The sequence below is a fragment of the Daucus carota genome, chromosome 1 (assembly GCF_001625215.2).
Source record: "Daucus carota subsp. sativus chromosome 1, DH1 v3.0, whole genome shotgun sequence".
Lineage (NCBI taxonomy): Eukaryota > Viridiplantae > Streptophyta > Magnoliopsida > Apiales > Apiaceae > Daucus > Daucus carota.
This window is the reverse complement of record NC_030381.2, coordinates 951,127-970,504: the sequence shown is the minus strand read 5'-3', so window position 1 is coordinate 970,504 and position 19,378 is coordinate 951,127. Positions and strand designations below refer to the sequence as shown.

Sequence of the window (19,378 nt, the reverse complement as noted above, 5' to 3'; positions counted from 1 at the left end):
TTTAAGAGTAACATGTAACTTATCTAAGTCACAAAGTGACGTAACAAAAACTGTTTTGTGTTTACCCAGTACTCCTCTGCAGTCATCAAATTTGGACCACTATGCATGACATTTGATTCGTTCGCCACATTTATCTGTACAGGAACCATCCAATTACTATCCCATGGTTGAGAAATGAATTTTCAACTATTTCTTTCTTAAATAACATAAATAATCGTCTAAGACTAAATACTTTTTATATATAGATAAACTAGATTTTAGTCTATTCATAAGAAGTCTACAAATAAAAACATATCACCTTCTCAATCTTAACATTCCTTTCAACCTCTATGCATTTTATTTCTTCAATTTTCTCACTGCGGTTCTGCACTAAAACTAGTTCCTCAATTGGTGTGTGTTCTTCTTCATCCTGTAGTCACAATTTGACATCACAGAACACGGTATAATCAGTACAAAATAGTATGCCAAATAATTTATTTTAAGCAGCTTAAAATAATAAATGCTTTCATACCATATCATTCACATTCATGTCCACATCAATATCCACTTCAGCTACATCATCATAAATATTCTCACTCATTTGCAATGAATCCTCTACAATCATCTCATCTAACTCGTCATCTTCCTTTTCACTTTTCTCCTGCATTGAGATTTACACGGTTAGCCATCACAAACAACTTGCAACAATCTAAATCACTAGAATACTTTTTAAACTCACAACGCTCTCTAAGGAATCATGTTCTATGTTCTCGTCTACATCATGTTCACTTTGATTTACCGGCCCTACAGCAACTGTAATCCCTTCACCTTTCTGCGTGTTGGTTAAGAAAATCAAGTGTATTTAAATCGCGAAATATTCATTATTTATTTTTTATTTATAGAAAGAGTAAAGTTCTATGAATTTTTAGGCCTTTTACCAGGACAACAGGTTCCAGTTCAACCAAATCACCTACACCGAAACAGTCTTCCTTCTCTTCATATTTCTGTCTTTCACGAAGTAACATATCGGACCAAGCATGAAATGCTGGGAACGAAGGACTCACATAAACAATATTCTTGTTCATGACTTTGCTCACATAGAGATACTGCACAATCAGATAAACAAAACTACATTAGAAAATGATGCATTTAAGTGCCATAAAATTATAAAAATTAGTATGTTATTCTTACAATAAGAAAAGGCAAGGCTCCTGTGAAATTCCGCTTCTTATCACCAGCCCAAAACATATGAGTCTTCTTTAACTTGTCAACTAAAAGCTGACACCAATTATATTTCCCACAGTCATTTATATCCAATCCGGATTTCAGTACATCACGAATTAGATACCGACTTTGATTTCCCTCGATAAAGAAATTATACAACATGACAAGGAAATTCATCTTAAATTGCTTGTCAACCATCTTACTTCCAATAATCTTGTCTCTCAACATTCTTGGTGTTATCAGACACCCTTTACATCCCTGAAATTGCGCACCCCATTCTGAAATTGATTCATTTGTCTCATCAAATACTATCTCTTTAGCCCCCCTTGGCAGGCCAAGCACCTTTTCAACCGTTTTATCGTCTATTTGAATAATACCTGCATCTAACTCTAGGGTGCATTTCTCAGAATTGAAAGCTTTAACAACATTATACCCTAGTTGATGTGTGTAGTGTAACATCCGAAATTTGAGCAACTCTCCAAATCCCGTATCTCTTACCCACCTTTTTTGTTCTTCGGACAATCCACCAATTACATCAGACATTATCGTGGGTGAAAATTTCTTCTGAATGTAGTTCCCATAAGTTCTGACCCTTTTCACCTTTGTCTTTACTTTGCGCGCCCCCTCAAGTTCTGCAACTTCTTCTTCGTCTCTATTAGGGACTTTTGAATATTTCCTGCCTAATTTATTTGCCAAACACTTGGACGGTTTAACACTTGGTCCTGCATCCTGCATAAGACAAGTATATTATTTTTGTAGCCACAACAGGGTATCAACTATAACAGGTAACAAAGTTACATGTTAATACAATACACATACCTCCTTCCGTAGTGACCTCTTTTTAATCTTCCCAGATGTTAATAATAGTTTCCTTGTAGATTTTTCCTTTTTGTTCCTCAAACTACAACTCTTTTTATCGCCACCTTTTTTAGAACTGCCATCAGAATTACTGAAAACTTCTCCTGGCATGACGAAGTCATTTTCTTCATCACTGTAGTCCTTCATTTCCATACTCTCCGTTCTGCCTCCGTCGTTCCTTATATCATCATTACACTCCAGCATTTCATCCTTATTAACACTTTGTGAATCATCACTATCCTGCTCACTAACCAGGTCAACATATATAGGACTTTTCTTAGGCCCTTTATACAAGCTTGGGTTATCTATTAGACGAGAACTTCGTCTCCTCCCTGAAAAATGCACATGTTCTAATCATGTATAAATAAGCAATTCACCAAAGCCCACAGGTTTTACAAAATGTGATTCAAACTGTACAACTGAACAACACAGGACATTCACTAATAATAGCATCAAAAACTCAATACAACCAGAGAACTAGCTTCACTATCATACTCACCATGGTTAAAACTTCACGTATTCAAAGATAAAGATTTTGTATTACATAACACTTTAGATATGCCTAAATCAAACTGTGATGTCACAGGGAACACTTGAAAACCAACTTATGATAGTAAAGGTGTATAATCTTTTTGTCTAAGCTATTGTTTTTGGTGAAGCAATGTACATGTATAATCTATGAAGTTGCTATTTTGTCTTTGTGTATGTTTGTGGTCAAGGGTCTATGGGGGAGGGTGCACTGGCAGGGATGCCATTGCATCTTGCAGGAACTCGTAAGATCTTGGAGTTCACTCTTTCAGTTCCTTAAGGTCTCTCTGATGTATAGAAATTAGAATATAGATCTTAATTCAGGTAGATTTCTGAAGAAGTTGGTCAAAGACCTCTTACTGTCTTGGTTGGCCTGAAGCATCTCGGTTAAATATATAAAATAATTCTTTATTATGATCACATGCGTTAGTGTGAAGTATAGAAATCGTTACTACCTACTTCCCTTCTTATCTTTAATGTGTTGGCAGCCTGCCTGCTTACTACAAAGGCAACAACTAACTTTTAAACAATGAGAGGGATTTCTTTGTTTCTAAATTGTCTTGTAAATGTTACATAAATAGTTAAAAAAACAAGAGTTCGTGCTATTGTTTATCAAACAATCTTGACCCCATAACTGGGTTGGTTTCTATTTTGTTATGCATATATACAAAGTCATATGCCTACTTAAACGTCTATCTTATACTCGGCCCTGTATTTAGATTTTTTGAGTTTGTTTGTCAATAAACTAGCTGGTAATTACTTGAATTCTGTTTATTCTCATTGGTTATTACTTTGGTCTTACTTGACACTTAGTTTTTCCAGCAGATATGCAGTTCTCTTTGTTACTGTTTTCAGGGTACGTGGCGGGTTTCCCTTTTTAGCCCTGTGATGCACAACCTATGGATATGGAGGGTATGTGTCTACTATATGTCTCAAAGTTACACACATTAATTTTTTTGTTATTCATATTTTAAAAATACATGGTGGATCTTAAGTTGATAAGTTGACAATAATTACAGGGGAATAGCAATGTCAACTTCTACTTTGTAACTACAATGGCTTTGCTTGCTTCCAGGTATGTCATATGTAGTCAAATTGATGAAATTAATTATTTTTAAGAATGCCACGTAATGTGGTTGTAAAAGTGGATCTACGCATTTCTTTTTGAGATCTAATTGTGTTTAAAATTGAAAATTTATCCCCGCCCTTTAAATGTGTGCCTTTTGCTCCAATATTTTCATTTTTAGTCTGTTTTAAATTTGTAAGGATTCAGAAATACCGGCACCCTTCATGGGAAAACCATCATAAATTTTCTGCCAGATCTAGCATCTAATACAACTATTAAAATTTGTTATGCAGATTGTTCTGGTGGTCAAAAGCGTAAGCGCCATTCTTAATCATGATAGAAAGATGAGAAAGCTATGTAATACCACATGTTAACATGGCAGATAATGTTGAAGGAGTTTTGCAGCTTATTTCAGCAACCGCTTTGTCATTTTAGCCTTTGTGATGCGGAATTATCTGCTGGTAACACTATGTGGCAGGGTCTTGTAAGGGTTGACCTACACGAAATCTTACACGGAATCTTGACATTGTAAATATACATTCCGGCAGGCATCTATTCACTATTTTACGACATTGTACTCACATTTAGACCACTGTACTCACATTCCCAAAACAATCCATTGTATAACAATGTACAACAATACCCTAGTTAACTATTCTACACTAAAATTAAGAAAATAGCATTTTACTATAATATCGACTAATTTGGTTCCGCATTGGAACCAATTCTTAAAGACAATATGCTTCAATTATAGATATAATATGGTTCCATAAATGAATAAAAATAAGAATATTGACAAAAAAACTTTTAGTAATCCATCGGCTTAATTCTTGATAAAATTGAGTGCCGCATACATCAAAAAAAAATCGAGGGCCAATTTTTTATAGTCCATGTAACATCCTTCTATATATTTCTAAAACCCAAAATGGAACCTTGATAATTAACTGTTAAATCTAAAAAGAAATATCGACAAAAAATAGAATAAAAAATAAATCACAAAAATTAACTTAGTTCCATTATAGAAGCAAAATATATTAATGTTACAAATGCTTATACGTTGATTTGATTCTACAATGGAATCAAGTAATGTATTTTTACATTAACATTGTATCTAGAACTCCGACATTGGTGATTCTGAAGGAGTGCACAGCCCAGTCCAAGTAGAAAGCATGCTCAGATTTCCTAAGAGGAAATCCCTCTCTCAACGCAGCCTCGTTAATCTGGATGACAGTGACGCCAGCCTTCTCAAGGTCTTCCACTTCATCCTTAATAGACAAAGCGATCTGGTAGCAAGTCTCAGATCTACAAACACGAAATAGCTTTCAATTTGTCAGAATATTGCAGTATTGCCATGACAGGGCCAGTGAGCATTCCCTTCATTGGTCGCATTGTCATGCTCTGGGCTTTAGAAGACCAGAAAATAGTCATTGACTTGGGACGGCTAACATCACCATAGATGATTGGAGGCTTCACACAGCGAGATCCATAAGATTGAACCCATCCATTAGCAGTGAAAGCAAAACCAGACAACTGCTCTCCGAAGTATTCAACCATATCGTTCCTCTATATGAAAAAACATTAATAACACCTATCAACAAATTTTATGTGACCTACTAGCTTAAGGTACTACATGTGTTTTCTTGCTAAGCTTGAATATTGATTTGCTAGCATAGGCGACTGGATAATTCTTTTTTACCTATGGTTCTCCATGGACCAAGACATCAATATCAAGATCCTCTTGTATTTTGACAACCTTGCTAATTTCCTCTGTGATGGCATTAACATATTCTTCCTCTGAAATCCTAAATATATAAAGACAAAAAGTTGTCAGAAATTTTATGATACTAAAACTAATGCACATACAACAGAACAGATGACAGAAACCACTCACTTCTTTGCCTTGTATTCATGGCGCACCCTTCTGAGTTCAACAGTTTGAGGGAAAGATCCAATGGTAGTAGTTGGGAGAATTGGGAGATTAAGCTTCTTTTGTTGTGCATCAAGTCTTGCACCAACGTTGGTAGCACGCCGGTGATCAGAACCCTTTAGAGCGGAAGCCTGAGGAACAGCAATTCACAGGTAAGTAAAGATTAATTGCCCGTAAAGTAGCCGCCTGTAATAAAGAAAGCAGGACAAATCACTTACAACCTTCTGAACAGCTTCATTAGTCACCCTTGGGGAGGACTTCCTTGACACTTGAGCTGAAGCATTGGCTGAGAAGAATGCCTTATAATATATCAGTAAGATTAGAATAACAAATATATAATACATAATACATTTAATTAATGGACAAAGCTGAACCATATATTTGCATTATGAACAACTTGTATGAATGTGGAAAAAAAATATAATTGCACCCATCAACTCTAAGAGTAAAATCAAATGACAGGTTATCAGCGGAAGCATATACCTCAACCTTTTTACCAGACATTGCTTTGGTCAATGCATCAACTTCAAAAACCTTTTCGGCAGCAAATGCAAGCCATGATATGATCTCTGAGTCCAACTTTGTTTCATTAACAAGGTCCACAGCAGTGTGGAGAAGTGAGCAAGATGTAGAAACAACAAGTTTGTCTGCAAACAAGGATTCCTAGTAGCACCATTGCCACTAGGTTGTTGGCTGGCTAAGCCTGCAAAAATGCTATATAGAGACCACAATACAAAGAAACCTAGAGGCTTGGTGGATTTCTGATTGATCCAATCAACCGATGTCTTGGAAACAGTTTATGATAGGTTTGAGACAGGTTTCTGTAAAATCATATCATTAAAACATCCTCCTGTCTAGCAAAGAAAATTAAATAACAGAAAGATCCTAATTTAAAACACATAAATTATTTAGTCTACAGAGTGTAATCTAAGCATGAGACAAGAATACGAGAAAGAACCAAAAATACAAGAAATAGCTAAACATTTAATAAATTCATAACCTTGATTCTACAATAGAACCAAAATTCAAGAAATAGTTAAAATTTTAATAATTCACAGCTTTGATTCTATAATAGAACCAAAATTCAAGAAATAGTTAAAATTTTAATAAATTCATGGTCCTGAATCTACAATAGAACCAAATTCAAAAAATAGTTAAAATTTTTAATAAATTCACAATTTTGATTCTACAACATAACCAAAATTCAAGTAATAGTTTGAAACTACATTATTTACAGGAAAAATTCCACAAAGGAACCACAACAACAGTACAACTAAAAATTATATCAAATTGATTTGATTCTTTAACGAGACTAGCAAAAATTAATACAAATTGAAACTAAAACATACGGGATGAATAACAAAACTTAAATTTCAACGCATAACAAATTGAATTCAACTATAGAACCAACTGTCTTGATTCAACAACAGAACCAAAATCAACAAATAGGAATAAACTGTATTATCTACAAAAACGATTCAACAATAGAACCAAAGCAACATAACAACCATAAAATAGATATCAAACAAACTAAGTTGATTCCACAACAGGACCAACACAAATTAAAAGAGTCAAAACAATACAACACTTACTTTCATATAATTGACGCTTATAAATTGAAAAATAGAATTTTCAATTCGAACCTGACAAGGATTAAATGTAAATGAAATCACAATCTCTAGGTTAATTTGAACAATACTCCGGTTGATTCAAGGAAATAAGAACATGATTCGAAGAAGATGTCATCTCCTGGTGCTTGTATCTAGTGAGAGAAGTCGAGCAACAAGCTGGGAGACACGTTAAAGAGAGAAATTCAGGAAGAGTGATGTAGCGAGAGAGAGAGAGATGGCGGGCTTCACAGATGCCGCGCATAAACCGTCAAAGTAACAGGCGCTTACTAATTTTTTTTTCAATTTTAAATATGATTTGTTACCAGCCATAGGATTTAGTTGAGATTTAATGGTCCAGATTAGCGGAGAGGTGTCTCCACGGTTCTCCATATAAGAGGCGTCTCCATATATACACACACACATACATGTGTGTGTATTTATGTATGTATATATTACTCCTTCCGTCCCTCTGAATAACATACATTTGGTATGGACACGGATACTAAGAAAATATAGAAAGGTGAAAAGTGAGTAAATAGTGGGACCATTTCGTATTTAATTACAGATTTGAGATAGTGGGTGTAATAGTATTTATATTATTATCGAATGGAGACAGTGGAAGAAAGTAGTGGATGTAATAGTGCCCCTGTTTGGCTAAATAATTACAGGGCTTATTCTTGGCTTATTTTTTTCTAAAAGTATTTATTTTTATAGTTTTGTTGGATATAAACGTTAAGAAAGTGTTTAATATTCGTTATGTGGGAAAAAATAAGAGCTTATTTCAGAAAAAAGTAGAGTTTGACATACTTTTTTCCAGAAATAAGCCCTTATTCCTGAAAAATAAGTGTAGCCAAACGGCCCCAGTATTTTATATTATTAAAAGTTACTATTATTGGAAACGTATAAAAATGAAGGGATATCCCAAAATGGAAAGTGTATAGAATTAAATGGGACATATGGAGCATATATTAATTATTTCTTAACTCATGCATGAGTTGATTTTGGAATTGTTATATTGTTATTTATACGTACAATCTTTTACTATACAATTATTAAAGTATCATATATCTATAATTAAGAGATTTAATTTATATTGATTCTAATTTTATGTAATTTTATTCTTTCTATAACATATATCTATACAATTATATAATTCTAATTTATAATTTTATGTATTTTTATTTAATTTATATTGATTCTAATTTATGTAATTTTATGTAATTTTATATGTATTTAATTCTTTTACTATACAATTATTAAAGTATCATATATCTATAATTAAGTGATTTTATTCTCATCATCAATTTATCTTTTTATTTATATGTAATTTTATTGATTCTAATTTTATTTAATTTTATGTAATTTTATGCAGATAGGTGGAGAAGAGTTGAGATAAAGGCCACGATTTCTGACCCAATTAGGTGGCCCAACTTCCGTCCATAAATATTATTTTGGAGTCCATTCACAATTATAACTATAACATAGAAAGGATAAAATTACATAAAATTAGAATCAATATAAATTAAATTTCTTAAATATATATAAGACACTTTAATAATTGTATAGTAAAATATTGTAGATATAAATAAAAAGATAAATTGATGATGAGAGACAGTAAAATGAAAATAAAATGAGAGAGAGAGAAAATTAGTAGAAGGAGATGAAATGAGGTGGAGTGAGAATTAGTGGAAAGAGAGAGAGAGTAAGTTTAAGAATTAGTGGAAAAAGAGAGAATGAGCTTATTAAAAGAGAACGTGACATGTGGATATCAAAAATTAAGAAAATGACATGTGTCTAAGTTGATTGAGATAATGACACTTGTCTTAACTTGTACTTTGTTTTAGTTATAAGTATATTAAAGGAGAACGTGACATGTGAACATCAAAAATTAAGAAAATGACATGTATGATTGAGATAATGACACTTATTTTAACTTGTACTTTGTTTTAGTTATAAGTAAGATAGGGGGATTAAGACATTAAGTACAGGTTACTAGATAATTTGATAAAGGCAATCTGTAAACACATATCAAAATTATTTAGTGAATTAAATTGGAATTTTTTGTTTTATGTTTATTATACGTTACTTCTGTGATTTCTAATACATGTTGCATTTTCTACTAAATTTAGTGGAGTATTGTTTTCTAAAAGAATTGTAGTTGGATATATATTTCCTTGAATCGCATCTATTCTCATCATCCTGCTGCTTAATCTAATTAATTGGTTTTCGTTTTCTTCCGTTTCACCATTTTGTTTCTAATCATGTCGAAAGGGTCCTATATCTGAAATAGTTTGTGGTAATTATTGTTGTTGAGAACTTGATTATGTGACCGCTTGGATAAAATTGACTTCTTATCTAAAATAAAAAAGTGGATTAAAAATTAGTAAGGACTAATAAATTGTTAAAGATGATGCTTGTCTCGGCTTAAAAGTTCGGCTTCTAAATTTATAATGTTGAAAGCACTTATTTGTATCGTTTATGTAAAAAATAAAGAAATATTTATAAGAAACTGAAAATACTTACTTTTGTTTCATGACTTCTATTTTTACGTTTCTACGTAAGAAGCACTTATTTTAAACTCACCCAAACGACGTCAAATGTTTGGGAACATGTAAAATTTTTGAATGAAAAGCTACTCCATCTGTCCCGTTCAATAGTATACACGAGGAGATGGAGACTCGAGACTCATTTTAAGACGACCGTAAAAAATGCTTTCAAGACTTATTTAAAAAAAATGTTTGAATTTTTATTCAAAAAAAAAAGAAATTTTGATAAATAAATTATAAAACATGCATAAATCTTCTGTAAGGGTCTTAAAATGCGTGCCAAATAATGACGAAATATGTATAGAAATGAATGAGATAGGGAGAATAACATTTTCAACTTTTTATATGTGTTCCTCGCTTTTAACAAAAACCGGTAATGACAATTAGAATTGGGCTTAAAAAACTATTAGTTGTAAAGTTAAATAATGAAACTTGGAATCTAGACATGGTTTACAAAAATCAAAAGGACAGTTATTTGGGGACAATATTTTTTGTAAATTGGACAACTAAGAGGACGGAGAGAGTACAACTTTATTGAGAGTGCCTGAGTGTTTAGTGCAGTCAATATCGGAAGAAAAAATATTTATAAAAATTAACTTTTTTCAGGAGTTTGTATAAATTTATTGATATTTTATTATTCCATATGTCCTCCTAAATTATTTATCTCGAAGAACGAGTTCTTAACGCGTATTTTAAGACTCCAAAAAAATGTACTTTGAAAAAAATTGAATGAAAATTTAATGTTTAAATTTTTATATACAAAATGATACTCGTAAATATAAGTTATGAAATTAAATTTTACTCGTAAATCTTAGATTGCGTGTCAAACTGTGAATTTTTTATATATAAATAATGAAATGGGCAAGGGATCACAAGTTGTTGATTTTTATGAGTGTGTTAACGGAGGAATCTGGTGATAACAAGATTCGGGGAGGCCTGCTGGAAAATAGTGGTGGTTGATGACGGTGAACGACGGAGTGGGTAGGTGGTTTATGATTTTGGCTGAGATCGTTTGAGAATCAGAGGTCTCTCACAAGAAGAAGAAGTATTCGTTCTTGCAAGGGTTGCGGCTTATCCCAAATAATGTGCCTACGTACCCTATTTATAGGGATCAAGCCAGACGTAGTTCTTGGGGAACAAATAACCTAATCAGAATGGGCTTAGGAACCCAATCCGAGTTGGTTTCCCATCCCGGAATTCCAGCTGATGGGCCACAGCCTTAGATCAGACATATATGGGCCGCTGAGGCCCAGCCTTCTCTAAGGAGCATGAGACTAGATGGGCTGACCCGACATCTCGGTTTTGACACCCGATCCAGCCCATGTGCACCTCCTTTGAGTTAGCTGTATGGGCTAGCCCTCTGTCCTCTCTAAGGGCGAGGCTGAGTATATAAATAATAGTGGTCGCCCAGGCATTGGGCGAGACAGGTGTATCTGGCGAGGCTGATGTCTTAGGACGAGGCTGACGTCTTCGGACGAGGTTGATGTCTTCAGACAAGGCTGACCTCATCAGGCGAGGCTGACCATATCAGATTAGGCTGACCTTCAGGCGAGACTGATCATCAGGCGAGACTGATCATCAGGAGAGACTGATCATATCAGGCTAGACTGATCTTCAGGCGAGGCTGATCCTCAGGCGAGACTGATCCTCAGAAGAGGCTGATCATATCATGCTAGACTGATCTTCACGCGAGGCTGATCCTCAGGTGAGATTGACCATCGGGAGAATCTGATCATATCAGGCGAGGCTGGTCCTCAGGAAAGGCTGATTATATCAGGCTAGGCTAACGCCTTTAGACGAGGCTGATGCCCTCAAACTAGGTTGACCATATCTTTCCTTAAATATCCAGTCTAGAGACAAGATAACTACAGCTGATTGCGGAGTCGACTTTTTGGCATAACAACTACCCCCCAAGGCCTTGAAGCATAGATGCGAAAGGGCTTTCTTTCCAAAAGGCGACGAAGTTATCGAGTTCTCGCCTCAGAAAGCTCTAGCTGATATTTATAAGATCGCTTTCATCCATCTCCATGAAGTGTTGCTAGATTTTTCTCTGCCTTCCTGAAGTTTAAATGATGATCCATTTAAAACTTCTCACTTCATTCATAGTCAACAAGTGATGCTGATATTCAACGATGTCAGCACATGCTCACACATAAAAGCACTTTAGACCTTTACAGTACTCAGTTGGCTGACCAAGAAATGTTTTAGGAGAGGTTCCTGTTGAGTGATATGCTGACTCGAGGAAGAAGATGCTCAGCTGAGTGAGAGGCCAACCTAAAGAAGACATTCAGTTGAGTGTGAGGATTTTGATCCTGAGAAAAATCACCTCAACACATCCATGTAGGTACGAATTGTCTCCAGTACATCTATGCTGAGTGAGCGGACGACTTGAAGGCGAAGCTCAGTTGATTGAGATGACGACCTGGAAACGAGGCTCAGATAAGTGAGACATTGATCCGAGAAAGAGGCTCAGCTAAGTGAGACGCTGATCCGAGAAAGAGGCTCAGCTAAGTGAGACGCAGATTTGAGAGCGAGGCTTTGCTGAGTGAGAGAACGACCTGAATAGGCTTGAGGTGCATCTGAGGCTGAAGAGTATGCTGAGGCTAAAGGTACGCTACGACTGAAGCGTAGGCCGATCTTGGAGCATCACTCTTCATCACACTTGAGCAAACATTAAAAAATTATTTCATATAGGCGTATTGCCATCGCTTCTATCTCTGAACAGATAGAGACATCGTCCATCTTCAAGGCGTCCGAGCAGATGAGGATCTCCCACACCCGACTCGGAAAAAATCTTCAGATCCTTAAAGCAGAAGACAAAGTCATCCATTTCCGAGACATCCAAGCAGGTGAATCTTCCATCGTCGAGGCCTCAACGCTGATGGGAAAATCATCCATTAGTGAAGTCTCCAAGCAGATAGGTATCACCCTCCACCTGCTTTGGGCAAAATATCAAAAATATCAGGGCAGATGGGGACATCGTCTATCTCCCAGGCATCTAAGTAGGTGAGCGTCACCCCATCACCTGCTCAGGGAACGTCATCTGAGCAGATCATTCATCTCCCAGGCATACAAGTAGGTGAGCGTCGCCCAATCACCTATTAAGGGAAATCTTCCTCCGAAACTGGTGGGGAAATCATCCATAGCCGAGGACTTCTAAGTAGGTGGGTCATCGCCCTCCACCTGACTTAGGGAAATTCATCCACTTCAAAATATGTCTTCAAAGAATCCGGGATCTAGTTCAAAAAGGTGCGACTAACTGAAGGCGAGGCTCCTCGTCTCATCACTACAACCCTGCAAGTCATGGTCGAGGATTATCAGGATAGAATCCGAGCTTTGGAGAGCAAAATATTTCGCCTCGAGTTGTAGATCGAAGAGCTGAATGAAAATGTCCAGGATCTCAAGAGGAAGAATGCGATTCTTCGTGACTAGACTGACAATGACAATTAATTCAATCTAAGTAATTACTTGTAAACCTTATGTACCCCCCCAGGGATAATTATCAATGAAAATGTAGAATTATCAAATGTTTGATATGTCTTCTTTATGTTTCGGTTCTTGTCAAAATCCATTGCATCGCCTTAATACGCATTAATTCACACAATGCATCTGACCCCATAAGCAGCATCGGCTTAAAAAGAATCGCGAACAGACTTTAACGTCACCCGAGGTTATAGCATCGCTCTTTAGTTCGATGATGAAATTAAAGCCTTATCAATAAAATCATCCTCGGAGGCTGTGCGAAAATTATCCACAGTCGAGGGCTTCTAAGCAGGTGGGTCGTCGCCCTCCACCTGACTTAGGTAGCTTTCATCCTCCTAGGTTTGTGGGAAAATCTTCCACAGCCGAGGGCTTCTAAGCAGGTGGGTCGTCGCCCTCCACCTGACTTAGGAAAATCCTCCTCCGAGGCTTGTGGGGAAATCATCCACAGCTGAGGGTTTCTAAGCAGGTAGGTCGTAGCCCTCCACCTGACTTAGGAAAAAATTCATCCTCCGAGGCTTGTAGGGAAATCTTCCACAGCCGAGGGCTTCTAAGCAGGTGGGTCGTCGCCCTCCACCTGACTTAGGGAAATCATCCTCCGAGGCTTGTGGGAAAATCATCCACAACCGAGAGCTTCTAAGCAGGTGGGTCGTCGCCCTCCACCTGACTTAGGAAAATCCTCCTCCGAGGCTTGTGGGGAAATCATCCCCAGCCGAGGGCTTCTAAGCAGGTGGGTCGTCGCCCTCCACCTGACTTAGGAAAATATCATCCTCTGAGGCTTGTGGGGAAATCATCCACAGCCGAGGGCTTCTAAGCAGGTGGGTCGTCGCCCTCCACCCGACTTATATCCTCCGAGGCTTGTGAGGAAATCATCCACAGCCGAGGGCTTCTAAGCAGGTGGGTCGTCGCCCTCCACCTGACTTAGGGAAAATTCATCCTCCGAGACTTGTGGGGAAATCATCCACAGTCGAGGGCTTCTAAGCAGGTGGGTCGTCGCCCTCCACCTGACTTAGGAAAAATTCATCCTCCGAGACTTGTGGGGAAATCATCCACAGCCGAGGGCTTCTAAGCAGGTGGGTCGTCGCCCTCCACCTGACTTAGGGAAAATATCATCCTCCGAGGCTTGTGGGGAAATCATCCACAGCTGAGGGCTTCTAAGCGGCTTGTGGGGAAATCATCCACAGCCGAGGTCTTCTAAGCAGGTGGGTCGTCGCCCTCCACCTGGCTTAGGGAAAATATCATCCTCCGAGGCTTGTGGGGGAATCATCCACAGCTGAGGGCTTCTAAGCGGCTTGTGGGGAAATCATCCACAGCCGAGGTCTTCTAAGCAGGTGGGTCGTCGCCCTCCACCTGGCTTAGGGAAAATTCATCCTCCGAGGCTTGTGGGGAAATCATCCACAACCGAGGGCTTCTAAGCAGGTGGGTCGTCGCCCTCCACCTGACTTAGGAAAACAATCATCCTCCGAGGATTGTGGGAAAATCATCCACAGCCGAGGGCTTCTAAGCAGGTGGGTCGTCGCCCTCCACCTGACTTAGGGAAAATTCATCCTCCGAGGCTTGTGGGGAAATCATCCACAGCCGAGGGCTTCTAAGCAGGGGGACCGTCGCCCTCCACCTGACTTAGGAAAATAAAAACGTAAATATAAAGAATTAATTAAATTCCAACTCCTGAGGGTTCTCCTAAGATGCACCCCGGAGGGTCTTCTTCGTGGGAGACCGGAAGTACGGGCCACCAAGGCATAGGATGTGTCGCTGTTCATCCCGAAGGAGTGACCAGCGAGGGATCAGTGGGGGTCATCCTTGTATCTCTATTATACAAAGGATGACAAAATAAGCAGCAGGGAATCCCCCCTGGTCTTGAAAATAAGCAACAGAGACATCACTCTGGTCTTGAAAATAAGCAACAGAGACATCCCTCTGGTCTTCGTGATCCAAGCTGAGCCTATAGAAACACGTTTATAAAAGAAAATATAAATTGTAAGATAAAATGTACGCTTGCTTGGTACTCTGGATCTGAGGGAGTGTATCTTCTACCCTCGAGGCTTGGAAGATTATAATGCTCCTTGATACAAACTGATATTGACGAATGGAGGCATTTCTCTTTCTTGGCTGGAAAAGTGTTGATATACCTATCTTTTGAAAATCATCCTTAGAGAGAGCCTTTTATATTGATGCAGATTGTGTGTCTTCCATAGATTTACTAATATCAATATTATCGTCAGGCAAGGCTGAAGTCTTCAGGTCGGATGTGGCAGTGGCTCGAACGAGGCTGTCAACAGATCACTTCTCTTGATAACTGTCACGGAGGCGAGATTACAACAACTGATAGCATAATTAATACTTAGAGCATAACAACTATTACCCCCAAGACCTTGAAGCATGAATGCAAAAGGACTTTCTTCTTCTTTCACTAACAACGCTGTTATCAAGTCATCGCCTTCATGTTTACCTTGTTTTCGTGAGGTGGGTCTCTCTACGGTCCTCGTATGAAGGCAATCACCTCGCCTCATGCCATTATTTTTGTCTATTCTTTTGTACCAGACTTGCTTTATTCAGCTAAGAATTTGTCAGGATGATAGATTTACTCCGGCTTCCCCTTATATATTGCAGTGTTCCCCTCAAATACAAGATAGACTATTTATATCGGCCCCTTATGCACATAATTATATAATTTTGAGCTTCATATTCTTTCACTAGCTCACAGGGTCTGTCCTGCATATATACGCAGCTCTTCCTCGCCTTTAACAGCAACAAGTTCAATTATCATCCATAAACAAAGCAGGATTTTAAAATGTTTGTGCACATCTCCTTGTTAGGTCAGCTTCTTTGACTATATATTTTCTTCAACAAAAGCACGCATTCTTCTTGACGAACTGCCAGCCAACATTTTATTAAGCGAGGCCTTCACCATCTTGCAGCAAAATGCTTTTATATAGAAATTTGCAACTTTATGTTACAGCCTCGCCAAATTTATTTTTTAGATCAAACACCTTCATTCCGGTGCAAGTATCGCCACCTTCGCCTTGCTTTTATGTTATCACCTTAATCTCGTTGTTGTTGTTGTAGAGATATGTTGTAGGTCTTGCGATTTCAAACACCTTCATTCCGGTGCAAGTATCACCACCTTCGCCTTGCTTTTATGTTATCACCTTAATCTCGTTGTTGTTGTTGTAGAGATATGTTGTAGGTCTTGCGATTTCCTTCATTCTTTTTTTTTGTTTTTTATATATATATATGGTCGTCCTCGCATATATACTAGTATGCGACACCCTAGAGCCTCGACCATGCCACTACCTTAGTCTCGCACCTCGTGTCATTACTTGAAGTCTCGCTACTTTGTACGTATATATTTTTCCCACAAACTTGTTGCAGGCTCACCTTCTGGTTTGATTTTGAAAGCTCCTCGCTATTACTATGTCACACTGTATTCTACAAGACTTAATATTCTTTTGACGTGGGGACACATTGTTTCTGTTGGGCCGCGCAACACCCATAAACTCACATTAGTATGATATTGTCCGCTCTGGGCCGTGGCCAAGCCCGCACGGATTTGTTTTTGGGCTCCTCCCAAAAGGCCTCATACTAATGGAGTTATTTGGCTGCTTATATTCAAGACAAATCTTCTTTATCTTTTCGATGTGGTACTTGGGTTGACACCCACTCAACAATCTCCCCTCAATCCAAGAACCACCAATCTTGTGACTCTTATACCGCCGCTACTCATCGTATTTCCTCATCTTGCGGGACACGCCACCCGACCACCTCAGTGTCAGGAAGACTTTCGACACAAGTCGTCCAAGACCTTCAATCGCAGTTCCGGAGAACCTCCCCACATCACACAACTTGCAGCCCGCAATCCCAAGATCAACTTCTTAACCTGGCTCTGATACCAGTTGTTGGGCCGCGCAACACCCATAAACTCACATTAGTATGATATTGTCCGCTCTGGGCCGTGGCCAAGCCCGCACGGATTTGTTTCTGGGCTCCTCCCAAAAGGCCTCATACTAATGGAGTTATTTGGCTGCTTATATTCAAGACAAATCTTCTTTATCTTTTCGATGTGGTACTTGGGTTGACACCCACTCAACAGTTTCTTCCTTTAATCTGTAGCGTCAATGTCACCTTGTAGCGTCAGTGCGTCAATGTCACCTTGTAGCATCAGTGCGTCACTGTGACCTTTGAGCGAGTCTTTCTTGTTTTTTTTTCTTTTTGTTTTACCAGCGTCGCCATCTTCGTTGTTGTCCATCTTCACGTTTCTTCATTCCTGTGCAGAAAATTCTTTGCCACTTAAACTTTGCATGCCATTGTTTTCATTTGATTATGTATTTTCATATGAATATCTCGCCGTTTTCATTGCTTTGTCTCCCAAATTGATTTTTTGTTTAAGCGAGCCGTTGAACCTGGTATATTAAACAACACTTTTGTTGCCTCGACAGCTTCTTCTTTGTACATATTGACCCGGCTTACTATATGCACCTTTTGTACACGTAGACTCCTGTTTCTTTTTTATTTTAGACACTAGCGTTGCAACCTTTTTGGTCAGGCGACTCTCATGCTGCATCAAGCCAAGACTTGCAATCTTCTGTTTTCAACGTCGTCTCTGGCCATCTTTGCAGCTTGGCCTCGTCGTCTAGCAAGCTCCGTACTTCACATGTATATCATTCACACGTGCCCGCTACATGCGACATTAAAGCTCCTCAACTTGATAGCTTCCCCCGTTACATGTGTCTTTTTTATACCAATACAGGAACCATATGTCTGGCTACATTTTATTATGACTTTGAACATAAGCCTCGCTCCCTGTATGTTTATACTTTATCCACTAACTTGCTGCACCCTCACATTTGTAAACTATTAGTCCTTTTCCTGCTGTAGTATATCAACGCCAGCGATATATACAAATTCATACAAATTCATGTATAATAATAACAAGTTAAAAAAATTAAAACATATAATCTATTTGATCTAAAAATATGCATGCGAAGAATAAATAATAATAATTAAATAAATAAAAGATGTATTATGGAACTTGAATTATAAAAAAGTATCATGATTTCTGAAATATTAAATACTAAATATGTACAGAATATGAGAAAGAAAAGCATGCATCATAATATATTAAAATATGAATAATATATATTTTACGATCTATCACACATGCATTTATAAAATTTAAATCAAGGAATAATGAAAATACAGATTATATGTTTTGCATGACGTTTCAAGAAAAGGAAAATTATGCACGATATGAATGAAGAAAAGGAGAAAGACTTATCTCTGAGCCCGTGTCTGTGACTCTGTGTATGTCTATGGTCTTGATTCCTTTATTCAAGCGTGGGTCCCACCAATTTTAATAAACTCAAGTTTGCAACAAGCCTCGTCCCGTGCATATTCCTCGTTCAAGCGAGCCACACTCTCGTGTTTTGTTGTCAACTACTTGAAGCTTTATCTTCTTTATTGTTTATTTATACTAAGCGTCGCCACCTTTTTACCAGGCGAGCCTCCTTTGCTATCAGGGGTGTAAAAAAAAATTCGAAAAATCCGTCCGAAATATCTGCATTCGTATCCGGAAAAAATCGGATATTATCCGTATTCGAAATTAAGCGGATATTATTCGTATCTGAATCCGGAGTATCCGAATCCGAAATTAAATATATATAATATTTAAATTATATAAATACATATGGTATTTAAATTATATATTTTCTACTCGTATATAGTATTTGTGTGTTTATTAGTTAATAATCTATATATACAGTTTTTTATGATTGTATAATCATTATAGACATATATGAAAATATTACTAGAGTTTAATATGTTAAAAATAATAAGTTTATATTGAAACGAATAAATAATTATGGTTAATACGCTTCCAAAAACTTTAAAAGTCCGATATCCGTCCGAAATATCTGCATCCGTATCCGGAAAAAAACGGATATTATCCGTATTCGAAACAAAGCGGATATTATCCGTATCTGAATCCGACAGTTTCGGATACGAAAAAAGATATAGGCATATCCGCATCCGTATTATCCGTTTTATAGCCTTATTTGCTATGTCATGACATTGGCCAGTCTTTGACGTCGGAGTAGATTTGAATCCTTCGTACCAATCCTCCCTCCAATATATTATTTACACGATCCTCATGTTCAGAAATTTA

The 19,378-nt window shown here is 37.5% G+C and overlaps 2 protein-coding genes and 1 long non-coding RNA gene across 3 annotated transcripts; 1 reads left to right on the top strand and 2 right to left on the bottom strand.

Moving 5' to 3' along the window:
* The first annotated feature begins 2,670 nt into the window (after window positions 1–2,670).
* LOC135150757 (uncharacterized) lies at window positions 2,671–4,312 on the top strand. The gene is made up of 3 exons (XR_010288966.1): window positions 2,671–3,501; window positions 3,609–3,664; window positions 3,949–4,312. It is a non-coding gene; the product is annotated as an uncharacterized LOC135150757 (long non-coding RNA).
* A 437-nt stretch (window positions 4,313–4,749) lies between these two features.
* LOC135146997 (5-methyltetrahydropteroyltriglutamate--homocysteine methyltransferase-like) lies at window positions 4,750–5,209 on the bottom strand. The gene is made up of 2 exons (XM_064079069.1): window positions 5,088–5,209; window positions 4,750–4,957 (listed from the first exon to the last, which is right to left on the bottom strand). Exons 1-2 carry the CDS (start codon window positions 5,207–5,209, stop codon window positions 4,750–4,752), a joined length of 330 nt encoding a protein of 109 aa, XP_063935139.1.
* Window positions 5,210–5,351: 142 nt separating this feature from the next.
* On the bottom strand, window positions 5,352–17,464 carry LOC108198989 (5-methyltetrahydropteroyltriglutamate--homocysteine methyltransferase 1-like). The gene is made up of 5 exons (XM_064078891.1): window positions 17,341–17,464; window positions 6,066–6,229; window positions 5,801–5,881; window positions 5,547–5,713; window positions 5,352–5,457 (listed from the first exon to the last, which is right to left on the bottom strand). The coding sequence occupies exons 1-5, from the start codon at window positions 17,462–17,464 to the stop codon at window positions 5,352–5,354; spliced, it is 642 nt and encodes a 213-aa protein (XP_063934961.1).
* Window positions 17,465–19,378: the final 1,914 nt, after the last annotated feature.